At 41.5% G+C, this 10080-nt stretch overlaps 2 protein-coding genes and 1 long non-coding RNA gene across 3 annotated transcripts in view; 2 read left to right on the top strand and 1 right to left on the bottom strand.

Annotated features, from left to right (window-relative positions):
* LOC122976042 (kalirin-like) overlaps positions 1-10080 on the bottom strand; it is a 56665-nt gene that overhangs the window by 27841 nt on the left and 18744 nt on the right. Inside the window, 17 exon segments of the mRNA XM_044344293.1 lie at positions 900-989; positions 1086-1155; positions 1402-1511; positions 2657-2723; positions 2806-2930; positions 3042-3224; positions 3310-3432; positions 4152-4267; positions 4884-5046; positions 6119-6253; positions 6344-6482; positions 6674-6753; positions 7063-7182; positions 7957-8120; positions 9231-9328; positions 9411-9592; positions 9678-9825. Coding sequence (XP_044200228.1) covers positions 900-989; positions 1086-1155; positions 1402-1511; positions 2657-2723; positions 2806-2930; positions 3042-3224; positions 3310-3432; positions 4152-4267; positions 4884-5046; positions 6119-6253; positions 6344-6482; positions 6674-6753; positions 7063-7182; positions 7957-8120; positions 9231-9328; positions 9411-9592; positions 9678-9825 — 2113 coding nt within the window.
* LOC122976140 lies at positions 3156-6778 on the top strand. Its single transcript, XR_006400824.1, has 3 exons — positions 3156-3243; positions 4071-4178; positions 6703-6778. It is a non-coding gene; the product is annotated as an uncharacterized LOC122976140 (long non-coding RNA).
* iqcb1 (IQ motif containing B1) overlaps positions 7172-10080 on the top strand; it is a 31056-nt gene continuing 28147 nt past the window's right edge. The window contains exon 1 of the mRNA XM_044344361.1: positions 7172-7245. The gene's annotated coding sequence lies outside the window, so the exon portion shown is untranslated. The remainder of the gene's footprint in view (positions 7246-10080) is intronic.

Below are 10080 nucleotides of genomic sequence, written 5' to 3'. Positions count from 1 at the left end.
TCATACATGAATATGTATGACAAACTGAATATCTTTGGGTTTTTTTTATATTCTAATTGGCATTTTTCACTATTTTCTGATGTTTAATAGACAAAATGATTGATCGAGTAAATACTAATCAGATTAATCAATAATGAAAATAACGGGTTGTTGCAGCTGTAATATAAAGTAAACATCCAGAAATTATTTTCAGTCAGAATTGTTAAAATTTTACTGAAAACAGATTCATTTAAACCAAAATACACATATAAATACTATATAATTTGAATAACTACTGTAAATAATTACTAATTTGTTATTGGAAATTTTATTTTCCATATTTGTTTAATTGTTTGCTTTTAATTTACAACTACACAGAACATTTTGTTTTTTTGCATATTGCAGCTGACGTGGTGTCTAATAGCTAACAGACTCTCCATTCATTTATTAATAGACATTTTTCCATTGAAGACATTTTGACGTGTCACCACTGAAAAAACATATGTGTAAAAAATAAAATGAATTGTAGCTGAACTCCGTTTAGCTGATTCATTCCTCATATAAAATGCTGCCTCACAGTCTGACTATCATGGTTTACGGGGACACTTGAATAGAACGGAGCCATCGTTAATGTTATTAGTAAAACCTTTGCTTTTCCTGCTGTTACAAGTCAAAACGTTTGCTGTGAAAAAGTTCTAATGGAAGTTTACTAATTGAATGATCTTTATTTTACACAATAATTAGAATTAAACTACAACATCCTTTGAGAAAATCTAGTTACAATCAGCTGCTTTTTAAGAAAATTTGAGGAAATTACAGGACCTTTAAAATAAACTGAACAAAAGTATGATTATTACCAACAAACATTGAGACAGATAAAATGAATTAAGATAAAGTGTGAAGATGTTTGGTGTCCTGACCTCGAAGAATCCAACGCCGTGCTGCTGGATCAGTAAACTGGAGTCTGGTTTGTTCCTGCAGTACGTCACGTACATGTGGAACTTATCAGCCTGAAACAGACGCACACACAGACGCAGATTTACTGACGGTGGTTTCATCTGAAATTCAGACTTTTACTCAGACTCAGACTGAACCAAACCGGTTACCCAGGTAACGAAGCAGTGTCCAACGTCTTCAGGGAGCTGTTCGTAGTTCTCCAGCTCCTTCAGGAAAATACTGCAAAACACAAAGTACACAATATTATAGTTCAGGTTACAGTATATATTACACATATTACAGCGGTGAATGAGGATGAGGATGTTTGCAGTTGGAACATGTCCTGGATGTGTACTGCTGTAATATATATTGTAGTATTGCAGTATATTTTGTATATTTTGCAGTACCTGTTATGGAACTCATAGATGTCCTGGATGTGTACTGCTGTGGTACATATTGCAGTATATTTTGTATATTTTGCAGTACCTGTTGTGGAACTCGTAGATGTCCTGGATGTTTCCGAACACGATGTCGTCCTTGTTGGTCAGACCAGCAGGAACGTCCTCTGAGCCGCTCGTCATCTCCCACAGGTACGTCTGCACCAGTTTACAGAATTAACTATCAGCAAGTACCAACCAGTATGATGAAGTACTACATGGTGACATGTATTAAGAGGTTTAAAGTAGTATTAAGTGCCAATACATGGTGTCATGTAGGTCTTCAGGCAGATCAGACCCCTAAAGACACGACCTGAACCAGGTTTTGTGTTCACGCCTGATCAGACATGATCTAATCATGTCTGAAATGTTTCAGTATCATGTTACTCTGATACCAGAGTTTTGGGAATATAAATAAATTTTAGCTGAATAACAGTAAACATGTTATTGTGGTGTGTTGCAGTTGTGTCAGCAGAGGGCGCTGTTAGTATTAATAAACAGGAACACTCCTGAGTTGCATTACAAGTAGATTGTCTTACATAATACTACATGAAATTAAAAACTATTATCTGGTATTTAGGAATTTAATAAAGTATAATTCAGTAGTCGGGGATGTTATGAGCGACTATGAGGTAAAATATGTCACTATGTAGTAATGTCTGTCACAATAACCTATTATATGTTTAATTTAGCTGTGCTGTGTGGTAACTGTATGGAAGCTAAAACATGCCATAATAATGTGGATATCATAATTAACTGAATACGTAATTGTGGATTTAATTTGTACACTACTGATTACTTAATGTTACTTAAGTACTGCTGTATTTAAATTCAGATATAAAATTCAAGTTTCTTATTTAACTTGTAAACTGATTCCTATAATCAGATTTCTTTGATCATTTAAACTGGGTGGCTCCAGATGTTTAACTTTATTATTTCTTATTTTTCATCTCGAATTTTTAATTTTAAATGTATTTTTTTTTTATCCAACTTTATCTTCTTCTTCTTTTTTATTTTACTTGATATTTTCAGATACAGAATTACAAACGTTGAATATAGTTTTTTAATGGATGAATTGATTATTCTGTCTAAATTTGAAAATCCTTAAAATCAAGTTTTGGAAAGCATGTTTTGAGAAGAGATGGTTCTCAAAGTAAAATATTCAACGTGCTATAAATAAGTTTATTTAAATTTAAAAATTAAATCTTAGTCTCAGTGATTCAAATCTTTTTACAGCCTTTCTTTGCTTCCATACACAGTAAATGGTACTACAGTATTGTGGCGTTATGATGAAGTAGATGTACCTCGATACACTCCTGCAGATCTCTGACGTAGACTCTCTCTGTCTGAAGCAGCTCAGCCATGATGTACCTGAGAAAAACACAAACACGCGTGTTACTAAAGCATGTGCAACACTAATATGATCACTAACACTAACTCGAGTGCTACTCACTCCTTCTTGCGGGCGGAGCGTCTCTTCTCGTCGCTGACCTGGTGGCTCGGGTCGGACAGGTTCACCTCCGGGTCTGAGTCAGACAGGCTGTTGGGGATCAGCTCCAGCTCCAAGTCTTTATTGTCCTATCAGGGACACCGTACAGGAGAGTCATGAAAGTTAAGTCTTAAAAGCAAATTTTCAGTATATTTATGAAAAATGTTGCCGTTTTTAACCTTCCAAACACTAAACCCTACCTGTGAGCACCCTCCCAGCGCCGTCTCCAGGAGGTGGCGGTACTGTCCCATCCTGACGGTGAAGTCCCGGTAACGTTTGTCCACCGTGGAGACGCAGCGACGAAGCTCCACGCGGTGGGCGTGGCCTTTAGCCAGCATGCTCTCGGCCAGTTGGATCAGCAGGTGAACCTTTTCTTGGGTGTGCTGAAAGAGCGAGAGACGGGTAGGTAATGATTTTAGTAAATATATATTTGTGTATATATATATGTGTTTATGTTTGGGTTCTTACCTTGGCGGAAACACAGAATTCTCGGTGCTGGTTCAGCAGCTCTTGCGTCTCAGCCACCGCTGCCCCCGGCGACGTGTGTGTGGCCAGGTAGTGGTCACCTGACTGCTGCAGCCAATCCAGAGCCTGGAATCAATGCACACATTAGATACAAAGTGCTTTCAGTTCAGCTAAAATCTGCTTCTGCTACCATCATCCAGGATGTTCCAATCACGTAAATGAGTCTCAGAGGAGAAGCGCAGGTGCACATCTGTTTACTGATTGGTCAGCTAATGTGATAGGACTGGAAAAATGGACGCCACAGCTGCTGTGAAATAATATTAAAGGTGAATTCTATTAATTTTCCACCTCAGCGTGTGTTTCCATGTGTTCTCTGTGTAAAAATTAGTATAAAGCCTTTTGTGTCTCCAGAGGGAGCTGATGATGTCACTGATGATGTCACTGAAGACTACAAGTTTTAAAAGTTAAAAAAATATTTAGGTTAATTAATAAAATGACTATTACTAGTTGTGGTTTAATCTGAAAGATGAATGAATCGTAAAATACAAAAACTTTTTTTGCTTCTCTTTTCTTGATTTTTGACATCTTGGCTCATTCGGGAAAAATTATGTTCAAATTGATGTCATATGCACAGACATGGTTATTATCAGTCCTATAATATCAGTCTGATACCTTTAGCCATTCACAAACCAATTATATAATTGGTTTTGGAGCATCAGATGTTTAAATTGCTTCTATAATATTTTTATTTCAACATATTATAGGACAGATGAGATGCTGTCATGAGTCATTTCTTTCTCTTCAAAATGATGCTGGAGTGAACGAGGATGCAGTTTGGGGTCTACCTGCTGGGCGTGGCTCTGGAACATCAGGTACTGCTGACACTGGTCCAGTCGACGTTTCTTTAAAGTCCAGAAATGAAGAACTCTGTTTTCCCTCTGGAGCAACTCACTGAGGATACCTGCAAACACACAAACACACACCTACTGTTAGTATGATTTTTATCTGACCCTATATACTTCACTGATTTTGGGTGTTGGACATGTGACATAAACATTCCAGAGTCTGCATGTCACCTTAGGTAATATGGTATGGCCCTTCGGGGGGACCTTAGAGATACAAACAATGGATCCATGGTCAAGTTTGGAACTGTTCCAGATGTGGGTTGTTGTGACACATAATATGTTGTGAGGTAGCTGTCAATTACATGATGGATGGCTCCCAACTGACCTAGTGCCCATGGAAAACATGTTGTTCATGTGATAAGATACAGATGTGTAACCCCATATAAGCTATGCATCGACAGTGGTACGTTGCCCAGACCATCTTTGTACATGGAATGGACCCGATGGCCATTGTCTAATAAACGTCTTCAAAATAAGAACTTCGCCAGCTCTTCCTTTGAACGATATCATCACACATCCTTCCTTTCACCTACATCAGTAAAAAATAACAATAAACTGCACATATGTATTAACTGTGGCGTTCCTCAGGGCTCTATACTGGCTCCACTGTACTTCTCTATTTAAACTCACACTAAACGATACACTACTGTACTTCTGTGTGTGTTCGTTCACCTTTGACCTGTTGCTCCGGTACCCTGGAGTGTCCGGTGACCTCGGTGACCCCCGTTACCCCGGAAACGGTGACGCTGTGGCCAGAGATGTTTGCCATGGTGACACTGTTGCGGTGGATGTACTTGAGGAAAACTTCAGCGTTACGCCTCGCCAGTGTGCAGGCCTATCGCCATGGAAACAAGACTGTTAGAGACTTATGATATTACACAGATATTACACCACTACCTGTTCTTATATAGACAATAAGTTCATTTATTTCCACATTTCATGCATCATTCAAGGTGCTTTATATAATGTTTTAAAATCATTAATAAAGAAAAACAGCAGAAAACATTAAAATGCAAATTTAAAAGAATAGAAACCTTTATAAAGGAAATAAAAAAGTTAAAAACAGACTTAAACAAAGGATATATAAAGATGTACTTCAGGTTCAGTCAGTGGCATTGTAATATAATTGATAATATATAATATATACAATTCAGAACTTCTTAAGACTTTTAGGGACGACACAAGACGAAGACAAAAGACCATCACACAAGATATTTCAGTATTAAATATCATTGCAATTATTCAAGGATATGAAAGGATATTAAGTACGATTTCAACCTTTCTAGTATATTAAATATCCTGTTCTTATTAATTAGTTGTGACCTCACAATATTTCACATCATACATGTCATATATTACAAAGAAAAGCAGCAAATCTTTACATTTAAACAGCTGAAATTAGAGAATGTTTGGCATTAATGATAAATGATGATTCACCAATTATTAAAATGGTTCACGACTGATCTGTCTATTAATTAATTGATTGTTTCGGTTGTAGATTATAATTAAAATTCTTACCGTGACCCAACCGAAGGGCGAGAGTCAAATATTTACATGTTCACTGAAATGAACCCCAAATCCTGACTAATTATAGGATTCAGCATGAGTTTCTCTCAGATTTGTTGTCGTTTGTCATACAGTTTGAAGATACGACATCTGATTAATTGCCTGATCAATCAACAATCTGGCTGTCAGACAATCGTTCGATTGGATTTCTGGCAGGTCAGAAACTGGGCGGTTTAAGACATGATCGGGGAGAAGAACATCTGAGCTACGATGTTTAATCTGCTGCCACCACAACCTGGACTCGTACATGATGATGGAAGGATGGATGGATCATTTCTGCACTCAACCAAGACATTTCAAGACTTTTCAAGACTTTTCAAGACTTTTCCAGCTCTCCTCACCTTGAGAAAGGCCTCCTTCTGCTCCATGTGTTTGTTGATGAGAGGCAGCAGCTGCTCCGGCTGTCTGTCTCCTCCTCCACACCAGTCCTCCTCCCTGCGGTACTCCTGCTCCAGACTCTCCAGCACCCCGCACACCTGCAGACACAGACAGACAGACAGGTGGTGGTACAGGTGGAGACGCAGAGAGACAGGTAGGTAGAGAGGCAGACAGTCAGTCAGTGGTACCTGCTGGGAGGTCCTGTAGAAGGCGGCGGAGGCGTTGACCAGTTTGAGGCGGTCCTCGATCCTCAGCATCAGAGTCTGCCAGTGCAGCGCCACCGTCTGGGCACAAGACCTCACTGCATCTGGATCATAGTGACCTGACCTGAGGGAGGGGGGGGGGGGGAGGGGGAGGTCAGAGGTCAGATAAATGGGACAGTGTGTTTACTCAGGACAAATTACTCTTTCATCATAACTGAAGGAAACCAAACTATCTAGGATTGTAACATTTAAAGGACATGTGGTGAACGGATCAATAATGTGACATTCAGTGTTAACTGATCATTAATAACTAACCTGACCAGCAGCTCTGCTCTCTGCTGCAGAGCCAGAGCCACCTGATGAGTCCTCTGCAGGGAGTCGGCATGGAGGAGAGCCTGCACACACACACACACACACACAGACAGGTATATCCACATTATTTCTGAAAATCCGGCATTAATCATAGTGTATGAACTCCTCGTTAGTGTACCGTTGCCATGGTAACCATCGCATCTGTCTGCAGTGATGAACAAGTGGGTACATTAGTCTCGCCTCAACTTTCCTATTTGTAAACAAGGACCTCAGCAGAACATCTGAAAGTCATTTAATCATCATTACCTTATATAATTTCTACTAAAAGGTGTATGCTGTTCTGTGTGTGTGTGTGTGTGTGTGTGTGTGTGTGTGTGTGTGCGCGCAGTAACCTCGATGGCCTGTTGGAGGCGCTCGTGCTCCCTCTGCAGCTGCTCTGCTTCAGACAAACAGCTGGAGTTCAACATGCAGGACGACAGCATGACTTCCCCCTCTGTGATCCAACCAAGCACCTGACACACAGACAGACGGGAGATCAGCCCTGCTACAGTACCTGGATGTCACCTGACCTGCAGGTGTGTGTGTGTGTGTTACCTGTTGACCTGGCTCTGCAGGTGTGTGTGCGTGTGTGTGTGTTACCTGTTGACCTGGCTGTGTGTGTGTGTGTGTTACCTGTTGACCTGGCTCTGCTGGTGTGTGTGCGTGTGTGTGTGTTACCTGTTGACCTGGCTGTGTGTGTGTGTGTGTTACCTGTTGACCTGCCTCTGCAGGTGTGTGTGTGTGTGTGTGTGTGTGTGTGTGTGTGTGTGTGTGTGTGTGTGTGTGTGTGTGTATGTGTGTGTGTTACCTGTTGACCTGGCTCTGCAGGTGTGTGTGTGTGTGAGTGTTACCTGTTTGACCTGGCTCTGCAGGTGTGTGTGTGTGTGTGTGTGTGTGTGTGTGTATGTGTGTGTGTTACCTGTGTGACCTGGCTCTGCAGGTGTGTGTGTGTATGTGTGTGTGTTACCTGTTGACCTGGCTCTGCAGGTGTGTGTATGTGTGTGTGTTACCTGTGTGACCTGGCTCTGCAGGTGTGTGTGTGTATGTGTGTGTGTTACCTGTTGACTTGGCTCTGCAGGTGTGTGTGTGTGTATGTGTGTTACCTGTTTGACCTGGCTCTGCAGGTGTGTGTGTGTATGTGTGTGTGTTACCTGTTTGACCTGGCTCTGCAGGTGTGTGTGTGTATGTGTGTGTGTTACCTGTTTGACCTGGCTCTGCAGGTGTGTGTGTGTATGTGTGTGTGTTACCTGTTTGACCTGGCTCTGCAGGTGTCTCAGCTGCAGGTTCTGCTCCAGGTGTGTGTGCGTGTGATCTGCGATCTGCTGCAGCTCCTTCTGCTTGTCCTGCAGGAGGTGCTGCAGCTCCTCCACCTGAGGGGAGAGACCGCCCTCCGCCTCCGACAGCTCGATACCTGAGACACACACACACACACACACACACACACACACACACCAGAAACACCATCATATTGTATGTCAGGGGTTCAGGAGAAAATGCATCAGTGAAGGTCCTCAGAAGTATAGACTTATCAGTGTGTGTGTGTGTGTGTTTGCTCATGCGTGTGTGTGTGTGTGTGTGTGTGTCTCCATGGCAAATTCAATACACTGGTTTCCATGGGGACCAGCCGTGTGCTTCAGAGAGCAGTTTCCATGGCAACCCCATCCCCCTTTTCCCTCCTCCCCCCATTATCCTCTCTGCCCCCCTTCTTTCCCCCCTAATATCATGAGTGTTACTGAACCGGTCAGACTGAGGCTGACTACATCTACTCTATTCTGTTCTACTGTGTTCTACTGTGTTCTACTGTGTTCTACTCTATTCTGCTCTATTCTCACAGGAGGTGGAAGGATGATATAAATGTTTTATTATGTGGCTGTTCTGAACTCTGAACTCTTTGTGCTTTTTCACAGTTCATGGTTGTTTGCCGCCATCAAAGAATAGAGAACCAACAAATGCATTATACACATTTTAAATATGTAATAATAGTTAAAAAAAAAGAGATAAATCAAATAAGATGCCATGAGAAAAGAAAAAAGAGGCTACGCAATCACAAGTCTGTAGTTTGTCTTCTTGCCTTACAGATCATTTATCCAACTTATTTGACTTGTTATAGTCAATTATGTTAACTCATAACTGATAGTAGCAGGGAACCAGGTTTGTTACAGTACAAGTGATACAATTTTACTGAAAGTCCGACCTAAATGGTTTGATAAACTCAGTCCATCCTTTCCAACATTTGTCAGAAATGTTTGTCTGAAGTCTCAAATCTCGTTCTTTTCTGTAAATACAAGCTGCCAGATTGTATAATTCAGAAATACGGCGCATGTTTCCGTCGATACGCCGATGACGCCCAGCTCTACGTTTCTGATGCAGTGGAACGTAATCAAAGTACTAATCATACCAGCAGTAGCAGAAATAATAAATAATAATACTAAACTGTATTTATGCAGCAATTTTCAAAACAAGGTTACAAAGTGCTTTACAATAAAATGAAACTGAATCAAACAGCAGCAGTGTGACTCACCTGACGCCTGGACCTCAGTGATGTACTGCTGAAGGTCGTGACCTTGCTGGATGACCTCATAGATCATGTTGTTCATAGCCAGCCTCCGCTCCATGTGCCTGTAGATCAATCAGTCAATCAATAAAAAAACTGCCATTTTTGTATTGAGCCACTATGATATCATCACACTGGCCAACTTACCTGTGGATGCGCTGCTGTGCTAGCGTTAGCGCCTCTGGGCTAGCCTCCACCAGCCGGGACTGGCCCAGTGCCAGCTTGTCCTGGTTTGCGTCAGCTAGCCGCGGCGCTGCTAGCTTCTCAGCGGAGAAGTCCTGGGACTGTTTCTGGAGGTCCTGCTTCCAGGCATCCATCTCCCCGGTTACCTAGGCAACACAAACCAACAATAATACACAACCCTGACACAGCAGAAGCAGGTTCAGGATGTGTTAAGTATCGATAACTGATTACCTCCAGCGTGCACTGTTGCAGGATGCGGAGCTGCAGGTAAATGTCCAATCGGATTTTCCGTTGCTGGAAAAGTTCCTCCAGCTGAACATGAGACTCCTCCAGCTGCTGCAGCACCGACTCCACATGGCCCACCGAGCTACCCTGGGGCCTGAAACAAACACACCCAAACTGATTATCCAAACCTGAAAACAAACAAATCCAAACAGACTATACAAACTAGAAATCAAACGCACCCACACTGGTTAAACAAATCTGAAAACAAACGCACCTTTTCAGATTAATCAAACGCATCTACACCGATTACACAAAACTAGAAAACAAACGCACCCACACGAGTCATAAACCTGAAAACAAACACACCCACAATGATTACATACACCCAACTCCACCTCTGAGCTGTCCT

This window comes from Thunnus albacares, chromosome 24 (genome assembly GCF_914725855.1).
Source record: "Thunnus albacares chromosome 24, fThuAlb1.1, whole genome shotgun sequence".
NCBI lineage: Eukaryota > Metazoa > Chordata > Actinopteri > Scombriformes > Scombridae > Thunnus > Thunnus albacares.
The sequence above is the reverse complement of the archived record's forward strand: the minus strand, read 5'-3'. Positions and strand labels throughout refer to the sequence as shown.